This window comes from Sus scrofa, chromosome 14 (genome assembly GCF_054392235.1).
Source record: "Sus scrofa isolate SSC_HxYL_T2T_F1_AM1 chromosome 14, Sscrofa_HxYL_maternal_Yorkshire_Landrace_v2.0, whole genome shotgun sequence".
Classification (NCBI taxonomy): Eukaryota; Metazoa; Chordata; class Mammalia; order Artiodactyla; family Suidae; genus Sus; species Sus scrofa.
In genome coordinates, this window is record NC_139396.1 from 95,642,184 (window position 1) to 95,662,169 (window position 19,986).

Genomic DNA, 19,986 nt, shown 5'->3' on the forward strand with positions numbered 1-19,986 from the left:
TGCCATATATGGAGTTTCCAGGCCAGGGATCAGATCTGGGCCACACCGTGCTGGTCCAGGGGTTGAACCAGAGTCCCAGGGTTCCCAGGACACCGCTGATCCCATTGTCCCACAGCGGGTGCTCCTGAGAGTAGAGTTTGGCTAAACATTTTTAAAGGAAGTTTATATACTTTGATGCATAAAATTTAGATTTTTTTTTATCCCCCACCACCTGTAATTATGGTTCAAAACTGAGGTTAACCCCAGGCTATTAAAGGGCCTTGGGCTGAAAAAGCTGGAGGCTGTTGGTCAGCTTTCCTAATTAGGTCCTTCAGGGACATTCCCAGGGGGACCGAGGGTTTGTTCTGCCCCATATTTTGAGAGACCCGGACACGCTGCATGTGTCCTCTGGGGCCAGTGAAGGAGTGAATACTGGCAGCCTGAGGCTAGGAGACAGAAGGGGCATTGGACCCGCCTCCTGGTGCATCAAGAACACTTATCTTCCATCCCATCTGCCCGCTGAGCTCCCCTGCCTCTGGACCCCCTCAGGACGGAGGAAGTGGGACCTGATGAACTAAGATTTAAATATGTGCCATGCGTAAACATTAGGCAGAGCCGTAGCAGGTGGGGCTTTCTGTGTATGGAAACCTGAGGAGTGGGAGTGATAAGTCCGGCCTGCTGGCTTTGGGGCCTGACAGGGGCATTGTAGTCATAATACATTGCTGCGCTCATGATAGGGGAGCAGAAAAGATTTTAAAGAAAATGGACTTGCTATGTAGTCCTTGGACTAGCAGATGACAAAACTAGGTTTGGGTCTCGAGCACAGTGTTGGAACCATGCGTCCCAAGCCCGGCTCTGCCGCTCCCTCCCCCTCTGACCTTGGGCAGATACTTTTCCCTCTCAAGGCCTCTGTTTCCTTATCAAGATATGTGGGGGTGGAATTTCCCGTCATGGTTCAGTGGAAATGAATCTGACTAGGATCCATGAGGATGCAGGTTTGATCCCTGGCCTTGCTCAGTGGGTTAAGGATCCTGTGTTGCTGTGGCTCTGGTGTAGGCCGGCAGCTACAGCTACAATTTGATCCCTAGCCTGGGAACCTCCACATGCCTCAGGAGCAGCCCTAAAAAAAAAAAAAAAGGTATGTGGGGATGACATTCAAAATATTTAGATGTGATATGGCTCAGAACAGTCTCTGGCCTACTATAAAAATCCACTTCAGTGGTCCTGTGCGTCCCCAGAGCCATCCATGACACAGTGATTCTTAGGTTATAGCTTATTTGAGGTAGAAGGGACTTTAGAGATCAGCCAGCACGGTGCCTGGCAAACTATGTGGTTTTGGCCAAATCTGGCCCATCCCCTGTGTTTGTAAATAAGGGTTTATTGGAACACTGCCACTTGCATTCATTTGCATCTTGTCAGTGGATGCTGAGGGCTGCAAGGGTAGCACTGAGTAGTTGTCCACAAAGCCTGAGGTATTTACTGTCTGGTCCTTTGCAGACAGCGTTTGCCAACTCCTGATCTCATACCTTTCCTTCCTTCCACCTACCCTCCTTCCTTCCTTCTTTCTTTTTCTTTCCTTCCTTTCTTCCTCCCTTCCTTCCTTCTTTCTTTCATCTTATTTAGGGCCACCCCTGCAGCATGTGGAAGTTCCCAGGCTAGGGGGCGAATCAGAGCTACAGCTGCTGGCCTACACCACAGCCATAGCAACGCCGGGTCTGAGCCATGTCTTCGATCTATACCACAGCTCATGGCAACACCAGATCCTTAACCCACTCAGCCAAGTCAGGAATCGAACCTGTGTCCTCGTGGATACTAGTTGGGTTTGTTACCACTGAGCCACAGTGGGAACTCCATGATCTAATACCTTTTCGATCTGATGTGAAAACGGATCTAGGTACAGAAACTGAGTTTCAGGGAGGCAGAGGGATTTGCCCTCCTCAGGTCATGTGTGAGATGGAGACAGAAGTGGCCAAGGGACCCCAGGCCTCTGGACTCCTGTCTAGTTCTCCCACCCCACTTGTTCCAGCACCCTGCCTTTCCTAAAGGCAGCTCATTTATAAAGAGGGTCAGACCCCGGATCGAAGACTCTGGGAGGCTGTTTTTTTTTTTTTTTTTTTGTTATAATCAACACAAAAGCTGTTTTGGGTCTGAGTGCACAGGACACCCCCCCCACCCCTGCCCCATTTAGCATCTACAGAAATCTGGGTTTTGTTTGAAACGGCCCCATGTGGAGGCAGAACTACTACTAGTAATACTAATTGGATTACTGAATGCTTTCTATGCCTGAGGCACTGGGCTAACTAAGCACTTTCTTCCTTAGCGCATTGTCTTATCACAGCAGCCCTTAGACGGTGGGAATTGCTGGACACTAAAGAGCAAGTAATTAAAGCCATGGAGTCATGGGGAGGGGGGTTGGACTCCTGCCCAAGCTGCATGGCCCCAAAGTCTGTGTCCTGAACCACCTCACTGTCCTGTGGGATTGTTGGTGGGGGGTTGTTCTCAGAGAGAGTCTGATGGAGGGACCACCGAGAACCAAAGCAACCCTTGTTTCAGGAGGCCTTAAGCAAGACAGAAGCTTCTCTCTACACAAAAGTCCAGGAGATACTCCAGACTGGTATGGCTGGCTCCTCCATGAGCAGCCAGGCTCCTCCTTTCTTGTTGCCCTGCCACCGTCAATACCTACTTCCTGCCTTCCCTTTAAGGGAATAGACTGGAAATTGCACATGTCATGTCTCCTCACATCCCGTTGGCCAAAACTGAATCACATGATCACTCTAGCTGCAAGGGAGGCTGGGACATGTAGTCTGAAGCCGGTTGTTCCAGTCACAATTCCAGGGTGTTATTGCCAAGGAAGAAGGGGAGAGTGGATGTTGGGGAACAGTGGGCAGCCTCTGCCATAAATCAGTGGAGTGGTGTGGGATGGGGTTTGGCGAAGGAGGAGTGGATCCTAGCCATGCAGTTGTCCAACTCAGTCTCCATCCCTCCCCTGGCAGGTACAACTGCAAGGAGGAGTTCCAGATCCACGATGAGCTGCTCAAAGCCCATTACACACTGGGCCGGCTCTCGGACTCCACCCCGGAGCACTACCTGGTGCAGGTGAGGTGGGCCCTGTCCCTTCTCCCTCTTCCAGCCTCTTCCCACCTGTCCCACCCACCTTCCTCACAGGCTTCCTCCCTAATCCACTCCTGCTTTTTCCCAGTGTCCCCTTACTGCCTCACCCTACCCCCTGGTTTCTGGGGATCTCTTCTTCCTGCTCTGCGGAGCCTCCTGCTCTTCTGGCCCTATCTGTCCCCAGCCTGCCCACCCCCACTCCTCAGAGCACCAGGGAGAACAGAGATGGGAGTCTGAAAGCCCCCAGGGCCCCAGACTGCTGCCCCCAGACAGGAAATCTCCTTCTGTTCTCTTTTGAAGTTTCAGAACTTCTCTGGCATGTAGATAGAGATGCAGATGTAGATGTAGATCTATCTAGATAGATCTATCTGTTTATCTCCCCCCCCCTTAAATATCTCCTAGTCTACAGGGATGAATGACTTTTCATGCATCTTGTTCACTGCAAGGCCCTAGAACACCCCAAGTGCTAGAACAGTGCTTGGGTATAGTGTAGGTACTTAATAAATAGTCAGTGAATGAATGAATGAATGATAATCATGGTGCTTAAACTGTATTTTTTTTTTTTGTCTTTTATCTTTTTAGGGCCACACCTGGGGCATATGGAGGTTCCCAGGCTAGGGGTCGAATTGGAGCTGTAGCTGCCAGCCTACACCACAGCCATAGCAACGCGGTATCTGAGCCATGTCTGCAACCACACCACAGCTCACGGCAATGCCAGATCCTTAACCCACTGAGCAAGGCCAGGGATCAAACCTGCAACCTGATGGTTCTTAGTCAGGTTTGTTAACCACTGAGCCATGACGGGAACTCCCTAAACTGTATTTGTTAAAAGAGGGTCTGGCTGGGTGGCGGTGATGGATAGGTAGATGAGCGAACGGGCGGATGAGATATCCTTGTGGTTCCTTTGGCCCCAGAATGAACCAATCTGGTCCCTCCTGCTCTTACCTGATCCCTGGGTAGTGTTTTCCTGTATTCCCTGTAGCCACTGCAGCCCCCAACTGGGGAGGGGAGAGTCCTGCCCATCCTCAGAACGACAGACCCCAGGAAGTGGCTTGCAGTTTTCTCTAGTTGATTCCTAGTGCCCCAGCTGTGACTCCCTTCTCGGGCCCCCTTTCCATGAGCTTCCTCTGGGGGGTGAGAGATGTTTGTCTTCTGCCTGGGGAGCTGCAGGCCCACTCAAGAGCCGGCTTCGATCTTCCATATCCTCTCCCTGGAGTGCCTCTCCCTGCCCTCCTTTTTCAAGGCCTGGCCCAGATGCCACCTCCTGCTTGAAGCCTTCTCTGATTCCCCTTCAGGAGGAGTTGTCTTTCCTTTCCCCCCACTATTTGACACCACTGCCCCCGGCATCACAGATAGTCACGTATTTTGTCTGCCTTTTCCATGAGGCTGCAGACAACTTGAGCACCATGTCCCCTGCCCCATCTCCCTGCTCCATGTCTCCTGGGGCCTGGGACAGAGCTTCGTCTGTAAAGATGTCCCTGAGTCATTGGCGTGACCCCCAGTATTTATCTCCCTACCAGGGACGCTACTTCCTGGTGCGGGATGTTGCCGAGAAGACAGACGTGCTGGGCACTCAGCAGAGCTGTGGGGCCCCCAACTTCCGGCAGGTGCGGGGTGGGGCCCCTGTGTTCGGCATGGGGCAGCCCAGCCTCTTGGGATTCAGGCGGGTCCTCCAGAAACTTCAGAAGGATGGACACAGGGTAAGCATGGCCACTGTCCAGGCAGGGGCCAAGCCCCCCAAATCTGGGCAAAGAGGTTTCTGGGAGGGGCAACTTCAGAGCCTCTGGAGGGACCGGGCCATATGGTGGGGAGGGTAACTGGTGACCAGAACCAGGCCCTGCCAGGCCTTGAATGCCATGATGGTCATTGTGGTCAGCATGACTGGGGAATTCTGGGTGAATGTTTATTGCATTGTCCCATATGGACATGGGAGCCCTGAGGTCAGAAGTCCCTTATACAGCTTACAGGATGATCACAGCTAACACTCATGTCCTCATGTCAGCCCTAGGAGGGTGGGGGAACCAAGGCCCAGCGAGGATCAGTGACAGAGCCCCTGAGTGGTGTCCCAAGACCCAGACACTTGAGACTCCCCGTGTCTGCTTTTAATAACTCCTCCCTCCTGCCTGATGTGGAGGCGGGGTTTTATGTGCCTCCAGGACAGAGGCTGAGGGTCTGCCGTGATTGCAGGCTCATGGTGGGCGACCTGAAGACTCAGGTGCGGGGTGGGGCCCCTGTGTTCAGCATGGGGCAGCCCAGCCTCTTGACCTGGTTTAAGTTGGAGAGTCCTCGAGGGGAACCAGAGTGGGGAGGGGCTGTTAACTGAGCTTGGACCCCATCTTGCCAGCAGTTTCCTCCAGGGCGGGGCCCGCCCCCATATCTGCCTGCTTGGTGCTCAGTGAATGAATGGTTGCAGGGTGGTGGCGGGCAGTTATTTCTTCAGCTGATGTTTATCAAGCACTTGACTTACCCAGGGCTTTGCGGTAGGAATTGGGATGTGAAAATGACCAGGACAGAGAGGATCCTGTGGTCTAGGAAGGGAGAAAGATGTATGGATTGATAATGTTAATACAGAGCAAGAATTAACACTAGGAGATTCAGATGAAGGGCTGTTGGCCCTGAGAGGAGGGAGGGTCAGGAACAGGTGGCATTTGGGCTGAACTTTGCTTCTGGGGTGGGATTCAGTTTACAGGGGTAGAGTGGGGTGATGAGCCTATGGGGAGGGGGGACAGTCTACCTGAGGGCCGGAGGTGGGGCAGGGGGTCCGGGTGTCCACAGCGGGAGTAGTGATGGTTCCTCCCTGCTTGGGCTCCTGGCAGGCGTGCATCATCATCTGTGTGCGGGAGGAGCCCGTGCTGTTTCTGCGTGCTGACGAGGACTTCGTGCCCTATACGCCTCGAGACAAGCAGAGTCTTCATGAGAACCTCCAGGGCCTCGGCCCCGGGGTCCAGGCGGAGCGCTTGGAGCTGGCCATGCGGAAGGAGGTGGGGGCCACCGGTGTGGGTGGGAGGCCGCCCTCCCTGGCAGCCTTCAGACAGCTGAGTTGAGCCCCGGCCTACAGCCCCACTTTGCTCTCCCGGGCCCATGCTCGCCCGCTTTTCTGCCTTGCTTGGGCGAGTGGCTGCTGCAAGGCCAGCTTGTGGGTGGCCAGGGGAAGGACTTCTCTTCCTGGTTCCGTTTGCCCCTTTGCCACTCTGCTTTTCTCCTCCAAACTCAGCCCCCTTATTTAGAAAAGGGTCTGGTGCAGGGAAAGAGTACTAGACTAAAAGTCCCAAGATTGAAGTTCAGCCTCTGTGAGCTGTGAGACCTGGGCTGGGGCATGCTCTCGATGGGCCTCTGTTGCTTTTTAATGTCACTCCTGTGACACATGGAAGTTCCCAGGCTAGGGGTTCAGTCAGAGCTGCAGCTGCTGGCCTACACCACGGGCATAGCAATGCCAGAGTCAGGCCGGATCTGTGACCCACACCACAGCTCATGGCAATGCTGGATCCTTAACCCACTGAGGGAAGCCAAGGATGGAACCTGCGTCCTCTTGGATACTAGTTGGCTTCATTTCCGCTGAGCCACAACGGGAACTCTGAGCCTCTGTTCTGAGGCTCCATGGGGAGGGAGAACAGCTGAAGAAATAACTGCCCTCCAGAGCGTGGCGGTTTGTCAGGGTCTCTGAGGCTGTGACACGCCACAGGGGTGTGGAAATAGAGCGTGGGGGTCATGGTGTCCCCCTTCTCCGAGACTTCACAGGGACAGAGACCACTCTGGCCCTGGTTGCCTCCCCATCTCCCTCTCAGGCCCCCTCCTCTTTAGCTCCCTCCCGTCCTTCAGTCTGGCGGTTTAGCTGGTTCCTGCTGCCCCTTCTAACCAGGCTCTAGTGTGGGCCATGTCACTCATGTGTAGGTGGCTGCCTTTGGGCCAGTGGCCACCCCGGTCCCATCAGGACTCCCAGGGCACAGGGGGCCCCTCTGGCCACGTAGGTCTCCCTGGAGGGGAAGCAGCCTGTCTGTGGCCTCTGCGTGGCCTTGGTGCTCCAGCGTTCAGCTGGACAGTCCCGTCACGGCCCCTGGCTCCCCACCTCTATCCAGATCCACGACTTTGCCCAGCTGAGCGAGAACACGTACTACGTGTACCACGACACCAACGACCTGAGGGGGGAGCCCCACACTGTGGCCGTCCGGGGCGAGGACGATGTGCACGTGACCGAGGAGGTGTATAAGCGGCCCCTCTTCCTGTGGCCCACCTACAGGTACAAGGGGCCTGTCCCATGTAGGACCCCAGCGTGACCGGCACGTGTGCTTGCTGGGTCTGCTCTCGGGCTGAGGCCTCAGTCTGGCCACCTGCAGGTTGGCCTGAGTTCCCCACACCTACCTCTCCCATGAGAATGAGGGGTGGGGGTGCCCGGGGTGTGTGGCCTATCTGATGGGCCGCTCCCTGTCACCTGGCAGGTACCACCGCCTGCCCCTGCCAGAGCAAGGGGCCCCTCTGGAAGCCCAGTTTGATGCCTTTGTCAGTGTCCTGCGGGTAAGTGAGGGCGGGAGAAGGGGGGGTAAGGGGGGGGCTGGTTCTTGGAGAGTGGGTCCAGGTTTTGGCTCTGTCTCCATGGAGATGCTAGGGTGGGTGTGGCCTCTGGAGGAAGGTGAAGGGGTCAGGTGTGTCAGTGTGTGTGTGTGTGTGTGTGTGTGTGTGTGTGTGTACATTCTCTAATGTCAGCTGAGCACTGACCATCTGGGGGGCTGGATGGTGGCTGTGGCTCGGCTGCTAACTTGCAGTGTGATTCTGGACAAATTTAACTCTTCTAGGCCTCAAGCATCTCTTTTCTTTATTGGAGCTAAAAAGTCATACCCTCCAGTCATTGCCTGATATTTTCTGAGTTTTCTGCCCCAGCTGCCTTGGGAGGTCACCATGTTTAAGCTGCATCTCACAGTGGTGTAAATGTGACTGCTCTGAGCAGTTTCACCTCCAGGGCCTGGAAAAGGGGCAGGGCCTGTGCTTTTGGGTCAGTAGTGCAGGTGGAGCAGATCCTGCTGTGGGGTTTGGCCAAAGTGGCTGAGCTGCTGGTCTGGCCTCGCCTATCCACACACGCTGAGGGCTCTGCGGTCCCACCGTGACTCGCTATTCGTGGCTCTTCCCCAGGAGACCCCCAGCCTGCTGCTGCTCCGAGATGCCCACGGACCTCCTCCTGCGTTCCTCTTCAGCTGCCAGACGGGCGTGGGCAGGACCAACCTGGGCATGGTTCTTGGTACCCTCGTCCTGTTTCACCATAGCAGCACTGCCTTGAGGCCGGAGTGAGTGGCGTGGGACCCAGGGCCCCGAGGGGCTGTGCCCATGAGGGGCCGGGGCGCTGCTGGGGACATATCAGGAGCCAAAGCTAAAGCTGGGAAATTGCACATCAGGGGTTCATTGCCTGCTGTGCCACAGACTTGCCTGGTGACCTGGAGGAAATTGCTTAACCTTTCTGGGCCTTGGTGTCCCCAGTGGAGCAAATACCCCTCTCCCCCCACTGCCACCCTGATTCAGAAGGAAAACATGGAGCCTGCAGCCCGGTGGCTCTCAGTGGCCAGATGACTGGGTGGGTGTTGACGGCAGGGCCATCCTTGAAGCCTTTGGGTGTGCCAATTATGCCATGGCCCCTTCCTCGTCAGGTCTGTCCCCACGAAGACCAAGGCACTGGCCATGGAGCAGCTCCAGGTGGTCCAGAGCTTTCTCCACTTGGTGCCCCAGGGGAGAAGGATGGTGGAGGAGGTGAGTGAGGGGGGCCAGGCAAGGAGCTGAGACCTGTGGGGTCTCCTCCTCCCCTGACACCCCTTGCCTTCGGGCCAGTCATTCTCTTTGCCCCTCTCTCTTCTCTCCTCCCTCCTGCCATCTTTCCTTGGCCCTGCTCCCTTTCCCGCTGCTGTCCCCTCTTCCCTGCCTTGGTCCCTGGCATCAGGTGGACAGAGCCATCGCCGCCTGCGCAGAGTTGCACGACCTGAAGGAAGTTGTCTTGGAAAACCAGAAGGAGCTGGAGGGCGTCCGGCTGGAGAGCCTGGCCCAGGTGAGGCGCGGAGAGCTGCTGCTTTGGCCTGAGCCTGGCAGCCTTGTTCGGTTAGGTCTGCCGACTGGCTTTTCCTGATGGCTGCCTCTCCTGTGGGAAGAGCAGTTTTCAGAGGAAGGGGAGCTGGGGAGCTGGGCCCGCAGGAAGAGAGGAAGTTTACTTTCCCTGACCAGGACCCCTCGCTGCAGAATAAACAGGATGGAGGAAGGGGCTGCTGGCGAGGTGCTGGGGGCCTCTGGCTCCAGATCCTTCCCAGGCTGCTCCTGGCTCCCCCTGCAAATAAAATCCTTGCTGTGTCTTTGGGAAGGCCGGGGTTTGGTCCAGCCGCTGCTTTGAGAAGAGTGATGGGCTCTGGGCTGTCTCAGCAGCCTTGTCCCTGTGCTCGGGGGAGAGGAGGTCGGCTTGACAGTGTTTGCATACAGCGCCTGGAAAGAATCTAGAGCCCGCAGAGCCTTTTTCTTCTTTAACACTTAAAAAATGTCTTTTGAAAGCAATATCGTATTATGGAAAATTGAGAAATTAGAGAAGGAAAACTTGCCTGTCATTTAAGCACAGCTGCTGTGGGCCTTTGGGCCTGGCTGCCTTCATTTCTGAGGTTCCTGATGTTCTCATGTGGGTGCCCAGGGCACGTTTACACCCTGCTTGTTTCACGTACGGCCGTCTTTTCTGTACCTGCTTGTCACTGAGGTTTTTACTGGCTGTGTAACCAAAGCCATTGCATGGCTCAGCCATCGTTGGCCTGGCAGGCTAGGAGCAGGACTCCGGCCCGATTGCTGGCATTCTCTTCCTGGCTCTGCCACCAGCTGGGTGGATGTGGGCTACCTGCTTGATCGCTCAGTGCCTTGGTTTCCCCACTTTTAAAAGGGGGGCCTCTAACGATCACTGCGCCGTAGGGGTGTTGTGAAGATGAGATGGGCTAAGATCACAAAGCATTTGGAAGGGAGCCCAGCAGAGCAGGTGGTCCTGGACTGTCACCTGCGGGGATTTACTCAGCAGGCCCCTTCTTTTAGCACAGTGGCGTCACCAGTGTGAATACTTTGTATTGAGCCTCTTAATTTATAAAGATGAGGCTTTTGTGCATTTAGGATTTTTCCCCTTATAATGTGTAGATTAAGGGTTGACAGACTCTGGTCCATGGACCAAAATCCAGCCCACACCTGTTTTGGTAAATAGGTTTTGTTGGAACACACCCTGTCTGTCCATTTATATACTGTCTATGGCTCTCTTAGGCTGCTGGGGTGGAGTTGAGCTGTTGCAACGCAGATTGTGTGGCCTGCAAACCTAGAATATTTATTGTCTGGCTTTTTTTTTTTTTTTTTTTTTTTTTTTTGGCCTGTGGCATATGGAAGCTCCTGGGCCACGGATTGAATCCAAGCCACAGCTGCTGCGACCTATGGCACAGCTGTGGCAATGCCAGATCCTTAACCTGCAGTGGGAACTTCTGTCTGGCCTTTTATAGAATCAAAGTTTGCTGACCACTGGCCTAGATTCCCAAAGACGGGACTGAACGTCATCCAAGGGCATGCCCTTTCTTTTGGGACTGAACACTCTCCCTTACCATCCAGAAGCTTGATCTGACCCAAGGAGAAGCCTGAGATCCACAAGTGGAGAGAGGGGCCCTTGGAATTCTCTATGACAGCCCCCCGCCCAGGGGATGCTGGGATGAGGAGCGTCACAGCTCTTAAGCGAGGGCCTCTGGATCAAGGAAGATTGTTTGAGCACTTGCTGCTTCAGCGCAGATGGTGGCAGTGTTGGAGCAGAGCGGGGAGCGCCAGCTTGTCTCTAGGCACAGAGCCTGCAGGGAGGCAGACCCACATCTGCAGCTGTAATGCCTGCTCTAGTCACCAGCTCTCCCTGCACCACAGAGAAACTGTAGCATGTGGCATGGGGTTAGATGTCGGAAGAACTTTCAACCTGGGAGAGCGGTGTTATCAAGGGAGGGATAGAGTGTCTTCTGAGAATTTCTGAGGCTTAACTCCTGCCCCTTGGGGATGGGGATGGGCGGCCTGAGCCATCCCCATCTTGACTACCTGCCGCCCTTCCCATTCTCTTCTCTCAGGGAAGTGGCAGCCAGCACGGTGTCCGGCAGAGGGCGCTGTGGAGCCTGGAGCGCTACTTCTACCTGATCCTGTTTAACTACTATCTCCATGAGCAGGTGGGGCCCTCGGGGGTGAGTGGACCCACGCCCCCTCTCCTGGAGCCTCTCCAGCCTCCCCACACAGTGACTGGCATGAGGTTGAGGGGGACCCCTGTGGAGCTGAGGAGGGGTGAGGGGACATGCGTGTTGGTTCCAGAGGAAGGAAGGCGGGTATGGGGGGGGGGGCAAGGGGAATCCTAGATAGAGGGGTGGTCCCTGAGCAGGTCAGGCCAAGGGAGACCCCACCTCTCTTTCCTCTGGGCCCGTCTCTGTCCCCATAGTCAGGGCATCGGGGCTTGGCACCATCTCGCTTTAGACTTCTGGTCCTCTCTCCCCACCCCTCGTCCCTGCCCTGGGCCGAGATGGCTGTCTCCTGGGGCTCCCCCACCACAGGGCAGGCAGGGAGAGTTTGGGGTGGCCCTGTGCCCCTGAACCCCCATCTCTCTCTGCCTCGGGCTGTAGTACCCGCTGGCTTTTGCCCTCAGTTTCAGCCGCTGGCTGTGTGCCCATCCTGAACTCTACCGCCTGCCTATGACACTAAGCTCAGTGGAGCCTGTGGCCCCCGGGGACCTCATCGCCACGGGCTCCCTGGTGAGTGTGGCTGGCTGGCTGGGAAGTGGGAGTGGGTGTAGATGTGGGCTGGGGCTAGTAGAGCCGGGTTCCTGTGGGGTTGAACTAAGCATTGCCCTCCCAGGAGGCAAAGGAGTGACAGCCTGTGGCAGTGTCGGGATCTTCCTGTGAACAAAACGGGGCCATTCTCAGGCCCTAAGAAGTGGCTGCAGCTCTGCTTGCTATTCCAATACCCGCTTCTCATTCTCAAGCCCACGTGCTCTGGGCAGGGAGTCAGGAGACCTGGTTCTGGTATCTTTACCGCCAGGGTCTCACCTTTGAGCCTCAGCTTCCTCATCTGGAGAATGGGCACCATCGCTCTTTTTGCCAGGGTCGTTGTGAAGCTCCAGGGTGCAAAAGTGCTTTGTAAACTGTAAAGCGCTGGTGGTCCCACCCCTCTGCCCACCTTGGGCTGGGCTCTGAACCTCAGTGGGTTGCTGTGGGTCCCAGGTTTGCCGCTCTCCCTGCAGGGGGTGGATGACCTCATCTCCCCGGATGCACTCAGCACCGTCAGAGAGATGGATGTGGCCAACTTCCGGCGGGTGCCCCGTATGCCCATCTACGGCACGGCCCAGCCCAGTGCCAAGGTGACCACCCAGTGGGCCTGCTTGTGGGGTGGGCGAGGGAGGAGCTGAGCCCTTTCACTAACCGCCCCTTGTCCCCCAGGCCCTGGGGAGTATCCTGGCCTACCTGACTGACACCAGGAGGAAGCTGCGGCAGGTCGTGTGGGTCAGCCTGAGGGAGGAGGCCGTGTTGGAGTGTGATGGGCACACCCACAGCCTTCGGTGGCCTGGGCCCCCCATGGCCCCCCATCAGCTGGAGGTGAGGCCCTCCTGCCTTATAAGCACCCCTGCCTTGGAGGTCTTCTGGGGAGGTGGCCTGCAAGGGTCTTCAGGAGCTTCCATGCTCCCCTTGTGCAGATGGAAAAATTGATTAGCAGTCCGGGGGTGTGGCTGATTCAGGACCCCATGCTGGCCGCCCTCTCCCCAGCTTGGGGCCTGGCTCTGAACCTTGAGGCTCTAGAATGGGCTGGGATCGGCCCGGAAGCCTGCCTCGTCCTGGCTGCAGCAGGCTCTGGGCTGTCAGGGGGTGGCCTCAGCGGCCTGAGCCCTCTGTTCTCCTCTCCCCTAGAACCTAGAGACCCAGCTGAAGGCTCACCTGAGCACGCCCCTCCCAGGGGCGGAGGGCCCCCGGACCCGCAGGTTCCAGACGTGCCTCACCATGCAGGAGGTCTTCAGCCAGCAGCGTGGGGCCTGCCCTGGCCTCACCTACCACCGCATCCCTGTGCCAGACTTCTGCGCCCCCCGTGAGGAGGTGAGGGGCTGTGTGGCTGAGGCCCCTGGGGAGGGACAGGACGCCCTCCTGCCTCCCTGGGGCCTGGGCTGTGGATATTGCTCCCCTGAGGGACTAAGCTTGTTCTACAAAGTTTCAGATGGACCCAGGTGGTCTATTCACATGCCTTCCAGGCTGTGTGTGTGTGTTTATTACGTGTTGTAGGTGTGCGGGAGGGTGGGTGAGCAAGCACTTCCCTGGTCTTGGTGGAGTTTGTGTGTCTGTTGGGGAATGTGTTGGGAGGGCGTGTGTGTGCGGATTGTGTATATGTATGTGGTGTGTCTGTGTCTGTGGAGGCCGTGATGTACCTCTCGTCTTTACTAGGGGATGTGTGTGCGGAGAGAGTGTCTTGTGGGGAGGTATGTGTGGTGTGGTGTGTGTTGTGTGGGGTTTGTAGAGGAGGATGCGTGGAATGCCGTGTGTGACTGAGGGTGTTTGTGTGAACGTGTGGTATCTGCAGGTTTCTGCCTGTGGATGTCACTGTAGCCTGTGTATCTTTAAGGTGTGTGTGGTGTGTGTGTCAGGGATGTATTATGTGGGGCTCTCTGTGTGCCTGTGTGATATGTCAGTTGTTTGCGTCACGTGTCTGTGTCTGTCTGTGCAGGGCCTGTGATGTGCCCTGTGTGATGGGTGGTGATGGGGCTTCTATTTCCCCCTCCCTTTGCCCTGCGGGTCTGGCTGCCTGTAGTTTGTTGCCCCCTAGTGGCCGAGCCCTGCAATGATCAGCTGAGGTGGGGACTTCCCTCTATCTGGGACTTGGGTTGGGTCCACCTCACATGGGCAGTAGGGCTGGGAGTGCAGGACATGGTGCATCGTGGGCAGCGTGTTTGCTCACAGTCCAATCCCGGGGTGGGAGCTGGACTGCACATAGGGTGTGACTCTTTATGTGCGCACAGTCTTGTGTGCATACACCCCAGTGAGTTCAGTGTGTGTATTCAAGGTTTTGAGCCAGCAGAGCCAGGCTTGGGGCACACACTCCCAGGACAGCGGTTGGGTTGCCACTGGGACGGATGGGGCGGGGGTGTGGGCCAGCTTGGGAGTGTGTGCAGCCGGGAGCATGGCTGACTCAGACCTCTGTCTCCCGGTGCAGGATTTTGACAGGCTGCTGGAGGCCCTGCAGGCTGCCCTTGCCAAGGACCCGGGTACTGGCTTCGTGTTCAGCTGCCTCAGCGGCCAGGGCCGGACCACGACCGCCATGGTGGTGGCTGTGCTTGTCTTCTGGCACATCCAAGTACGTGCGGCCTCCTGTGTGAGAACAGGGATCTGCCCAGGCAGGGTGGGTGTCAGTCCCTGGGGACCTGGACCATGGTGGGTGGATGGGGGCAGAGCCCTCTCCGGTCAGCCCTGGGCAGGCCCTCGGTCAGGGCTCTGGACGTCGGGAGAGGTGCTCCCAGCCCAGCAGCTGTCCTCCCTTAGGGCTTCCCCGAGGTGGGCGAGGAGGAGCTCGTGAGTGTGCCTGACGCCAAGTTCACCAAGGGCGAGTTTGAGGTGAGCACGCTCCGTGGGGACCCCACGGGACACCTGGGGGAGGGGAGAGGATGCGTCTTCCTGGCAGGTCTGGAAGCACCATTGCCTGCTTCCACCTCATCATATCACTGCCTCCTATTCCCATTTCACAGATGAGCAAACCAAGGCACGGGGCAGCTTGGCCCTGGCAGATGGCCTTGGAGAAGTGGGGGCTGGTATACCCCAGTCTTCCTGGCTCTGCTGCTGGGCTGCTGTGTGCCCTGGGGAGGCCATCTGGCCCCCACTGGCTGGGTAACATTGACAACAACCTCTCAGGCACCTGGGACCCAGCTGTGGTTGGTGACCTTGGTGGTCGGCTCCTGCCCACCTGGCCAGCCTCACCCCATGCCCCTCCCCTGCCCTCCCTGCTGTCCTGACACCCTGGCCTTGGTGCAGTTTCCCATACTTGCCAAGCTCTTTCAGCTTCTGAGTCTTTTTTTTTTTGTTGTTGTTGTTGTTGTTGCTATTTCTTGGGCCGCTCCCGCGGCATATGGAGGTTCCCAGGCTAGGGGTTGAATCGGAGCTGTAGCCACCGGCCTACGCCAGAGCCACAGCAACGCGGGATCCGAGCCGCATCTGCAACCTACACCACAGCTCACGGCAACGCCGGATCGTTAACCCACTGAGCAAGGGCAGGGACCGAACCCGCAACCTCATGGTTCCTAGTCGGATTCGTTAACCACTGCGCCACGACGGGAACTCCAGGACTCTCTTCTCACCACCCAGTCTTGGGTCAGGAGCTCTGGGTGCCCTGCCTTCCTCACCCTTCAAGCCCTCAGCGTGAGATGCCCTTTGTACTTCCAGTTGACAGATGAGGAAACTGGGGTGTGGGGAGCCAAGCTCATCACCTTGGAGCCATGTCAGAGGGGCGACAGGGTCAGAGCACAGGCCAGGTGGTTGACCTCTGAGTCAGGGTTCTAAAGTTACATCATATGACCCCAGAGATACTCCTGTACCCACGTCCTCACCTACTCCAAGACATTCTCTTGTCTGGACCAGCTTCCTTTGTAATTAATTCAGGCCCATTGAGCCCACGTTCCAGTGGAGCATTCAATAGAGTGTGGAGAGAGCTGAAGGTGCAGCTGGGGGAGTCCAGGAAGGCTTCGTGGAGGAGATGACCTATGAGTGCATTTTAGGAAGATGTGTCCGTCTGCCGGGGCAGGGGTGGGTGGAGGGATAGTTTGCAGAGAGGATCAAGCATGCCAAGCACAAGTCTGGAAAGGGCAGGAACTGTGGAAGGCTGCAGTTGGCCAGAATGGAAGGAGGCAGGGCTGACGTGGCGACCCCTGATTCTGAGGACCCTGGGGGGCCCAACTGTGTGTTTGACCCTAACCTTGAGGCCAGCAGGGAAATAGGGGTCCTGATAGATTCTCATTCTGGGGGGCCACTGTGTGGAAGAGGGAGTGGAGAGGCTGGGCCTGAGTGAGGAGGGGCCGCCCTGTGAACAGGAGATGCCCAGGCCCCATTGGTCAGTCTTGGGGGCCATTGGTCATGGGAGAAGAGAGACATCCAGGATGACCTGGGGTTTCTAGCTGGTGCTGGTGACAGCCGTGGAGATGACGAATTGAAGAAGAGGAGTGATTTAAGGGGAGAGGCTAGGAGTTTGGCTCTGCCTGGAGACCTTCCCCCAGGCCTTCCTGGGGACTTGTCTGTAGCCCATGCTCCTTTCAAGGGAGGTGTCCGCCCTAGAGCTCCAGACCTGGCTGTGGCCCGAGCCACATTAGCCGAGGGTCCTCCCAGGCAATGGGTTCTCTCTCCTCCCATTGGGCTGAAGCCCAACCCTGCCCATATTCTCACCCTGGGTAGGTTCCTCCTGAGAACCACAGGGTAAGGGAGAGCCTCGCTGCCACTACCCCACTGGGACCCACTCGTGGAGATGGGCCAGAGTGAGAGCAGGGTGCGTGGGGTAGGAATCTGCTCTTTCGTTTGCTTAACATTGTGCATGGGGCGCCTCCTGGCTGGAAGCTCTTGCTCTCAGGGATCAGGGGGACTTCTCGTCCTGTGGGGTGCTGGTGGCAACAGCGAGGACATGGAGCTCAGCAGCTCTTGACACCAGGGCTCTGAATGGACTGAGTTGGGCTGCTGGGTAGGCACTGAGGGGGCCCCAGGAAGGCATTGAAGCTGTGGGAGGGGTTATGATTGAGGCTGGGGTGGAAGGGCAGTGGGGTCAGGCATTGGGGGACCTTGTAGACTTCAGAGGGCTTTCGGTTTTTATGCTGAGGGCAAGGGAGCCAGGAAGAGACCGAAGCCAGGAATTTTACAAAAGAGACACGCTCACATTTATACTTTGGAAAGACCCCTCTGCCTGCCAGGGAGGGGAGGAGGGGGGCTGCTGCGGTGGAGGTGAGAGGTGATGCAGGCCTGGCTTGGTGCTGCCGTGGGGGTGCAGGGTAGACAGATTTGGAGGGGGGTCCATAGGGGTGTGGTCAGGAGGGCGACTGAGGGCAGGAGCCCTGCCCTGCGCAGTAACCTCAGCGGGCCTCAGTTTACATCAGAGGAGTGGGGTCCCCAGAGCTGAGTGTCCCCACAGTGCCTGGGGGCCGCTGTGGAGTGGACAGGGAGCTGGCAGGGCCCCCGCAGGGCTTATCATCCACGCTCTCCTCGCCCCACCAGCCCCAGTTACAGGACAGCTGTCTGTCGTATGGATTAGAGTCCTGGATAAGGTTTTGTTGGTGGCAAGGTTCCTACAGCTTAAAAAATAAGCACCTTGGGAGCCCTGGGGCCTCAGAGAGATCCGGCAAAGCCCTTGTTCCCCATCTGAGAACCGAGGGCCAGTCCGGGCCGGTTTTGAGGCCCTTGGTGTGGGGTGAGCCTGTCGCCAGGGCCGGAGACCCTGCCCTGCCCCCTTGGCTTCCGCGCCGCTCATCTCCCATCCTCTGGCCCCAGGTGGTGATGAAGGTGGTGCAGCTGCTTCCCGACGGGCACCGCGTGAAGAAGGAGGTGGACGCGGCGCTGGACACGGTCAGTGAGACCATGACGCCCATGCACTACCACCTGCGCGAGATCATCATCTGCACCTTCCGCCAGGTGAGCCCCGCCCAGGAGGCAGCCAGTGTGGGCACAGGGTGGCAATGGGGCCCACGGGACCCCCAGGGGTTCTCGGGCACTTCTCCACCTTCTGGAAGTGGCGGCGATCCCTGCCGTGGAAGCACTCCCTGCCCTGGCTGCCTTCTGGGGCGCACGGCCGGGTGTGGGCAGGGGTGATCTTCAGGGTATTTAACAGCGGCTGTGGGCCTGGGACTGTTGAGGATGCGACCAGTCAGAGGGAACACCTTGTCCTAGAGCGCTGTGGTGCCAGGCAATCGCCCTCCAGTTTCTGGGCCACGGGGGGCTCTGAGGGTCCTGGGGGACCTGGGCTGGAGGCAGGCGGGCAGATGAGGCCCCTGTGCGGCCCTGGAGAGTGGTTGTTTAATGCCCAGCAGGGAAGCAGGTCAGTGTTCTCACAGCTGATGCTGCCTGAGGGACTGGGTTTTTTTTTTTTTCTCTTTTTAATCTTTTTAGGGCTGTACCTGCGGCATATGGAGGTTCCTAGGCTAGGGGTTGAATCAGCTGGAGCCGCCGGCCTATACCACAGACACAGCAACGCCAGATCTGAGCCGCATCTGTGACCCACACCACAGCTCATGCAATGCCGGATCCTTAACCCATTGAGCAAGGCCAGGGATCAAACCCACATCCTCATGGATACATGTTGGGTTTGTTACTGCTAAACCATGACAGGAACTGGGCGTTTAATCAAAGAAATCAGAAATTTTCTATAAAAGTCCGGATTTCATATAGAAATTCAGATTTATAGCCTACCTAGAAAAAGTGTGCCCTCCAGTTGGCTGTGGTCCCCAGCGCTCTTTCACACGCAGACCACCTGGCCCAGTGGTGTAACCCACCAGGCTGCTGTGGGCATCAGTGTGGAGGTGGTCCCTGGTCTCTGGGCGGAGCATGCTGACCTGCCTAATTCTGTTCTTCTCTGGCCCAGTGAACTTGTTTGGCCTCTGGGGCAGAGGAGGGTGCTGGAGTGGGGTTGGGGGGCAACTGTGTGTGGGGAGCCAAGGATTCGAGAAGACTGTGCCCGAAGTGAGGACCACCCCCTGGTGCCGACATTGTGCTCTCTGCTGCTGGCCAGCGGTCCCCAAGGTCAGCTCCTGCCTGTGGCCCCTACAGAGGAGGGGCAGCTCCAAGCCAGCCCCGTGCTCAGCCTGCACCCAGCTCATGTTGTGAACGGCTTCGCTCAGGGTCATGGATCAGACTGTGTTTCAGAAAAAGGGCCACTTGGAGTCGGGCTATGCCCAAGGTCAGAGATCAGTTGGAAGGGCTGCCAGGTTTTTGGGCACGGGGAGGGTGGTTAAGGAGTTTCGGAAAGTGGGCTTTGCAGAGCTTTGGAAGATGGACTAGTTTTCTCCAGGGCCAGCAGCTCCATTGTATCCCCTTTGGAGTTGCCTGTGGGTTTCATTCGTGGTGGTTTCATATGCTGCCACCCTGAGTGACTGAGCTGATTCAGTAGACAAGAGGCACTGAGAGGGCTGAGGACGGAGGCTTCCGTGTCCCTCTGTACTGGAGACTCAAGTCGTGGAAAAGGAGTGCCTAGCTCTGCTTCAGAGCACTGTGGGCCCCTCCCCACACTGGCCCCACGGTGTCAGAGTCCTCTCCTCCACATCCCTGTCCTTCCAGCCCTGCTGGCTCTTCACTGCCTTCAGGCAATCCGGGTATCCCACACACATTCCCGCCAAAATGATAGTCACCCCTTTTCCCGGAGCTCTGCAGCTGTGGGTGTTCACTGTGGGGCACACGGAGGGTGCATCCGGGAGCATGAGGGGGACACGAGCCACAGGGAGAGAGGAGAGGTCCCACAGAGCTATAATGAGAGCCGGGGGAAGGCACTCCAGGTGGGAGGGCTGCATGGGCAAAGAGTCAGAAGCCAAAAGATGCAAAGTAAATTCAGAGGCAGTGAAGGTGCTTTGGTGCCCACGAACACTGTTGTGTTGGAAGTTGTCAGAGATGAGGTTGGATGGATAGGTTGGCTCTATTCTGCTGGAGTGGGAGTGAAGCAGGGTGTGGTTGGGACTCTGTTTAGCAGTAGGTGCTCCGGCTGCCTTTGGTGGGTGCCTTTGGGGTGTGGGGTATTTATTGAGGAGGCACGAAGCAGAGCTAGCAGAGGCCTCTCACCTCTTTCCTCCAGGCCTGCCTCACCCACAGGCCAGGTTAGTGCCAGTCTCTGCAGTGGGAGGATGGAAATCCCTGAGCCCATCCCTGGGCTTCCTGGTGGTGATGGGGTGGGTGGGGCCAAGGGCCA

At 57.1% G+C, this 19,986-nt stretch overlaps 1 protein-coding gene across 21 annotated transcripts in view; it reads left to right on the forward strand.

Moving 5' to 3' along the window:
* The window catches only part of PALD1 (phosphatase domain containing paladin 1), a 151,835-nt gene that overhangs the window by 57,815 nt on the left and 74,034 nt on the right, over positions 1–19,986 (forward strand). For 16 of the 21 annotated variants that reach the window (XR_014828071.1, XM_084997223.1, XM_084997231.1 and 13 more), the window contains exons 3-18: positions 2,973–3,075; positions 4,611–4,790; positions 5,907–6,071; positions 7,167–7,327; positions 7,527–7,602; positions 8,215–8,366; positions 8,724–8,823; positions 9,011–9,115; positions 11,175–11,270; positions 11,715–11,843; positions 12,332–12,448; positions 12,528–12,683; positions 12,993–13,175; positions 14,284–14,424; positions 14,610–14,681; positions 17,586–17,726. Coding sequence is in view for 17 of the 21 variants with exons in the window: in XM_084997223.1 (XP_084853349.1) it covers positions 2,973–3,075; positions 4,611–4,790; positions 5,907–6,071; positions 7,167–7,327; positions 7,527–7,602; positions 8,215–8,366; positions 8,724–8,823; positions 9,011–9,115; positions 11,175–11,270; positions 11,715–11,843; positions 12,332–12,448; positions 12,528–12,683; positions 12,993–13,175; positions 14,284–14,424; positions 14,610–14,681; positions 17,586–17,726 (2,077 nt within the window). In the remaining 4 variants the exon portion in view is untranslated. Of the gene's footprint in view, positions 1–974; positions 3,076–4,610; positions 4,791–5,906; positions 6,072–7,166; positions 7,328–7,526; positions 7,603–8,214; positions 8,367–8,723; positions 8,824–9,010; positions 9,116–11,174; positions 11,271–11,714; positions 11,844–12,331; positions 12,449–12,527; positions 12,684–12,992; positions 13,176–14,283; positions 14,425–14,609; positions 14,682–17,585; positions 17,727–19,986 lie in introns of those variants that run through there. The other 5 variants (XR_014828074.1, XR_014828072.1, XR_014828073.1 and 2 more) reach the window with 3 other exon arrangements.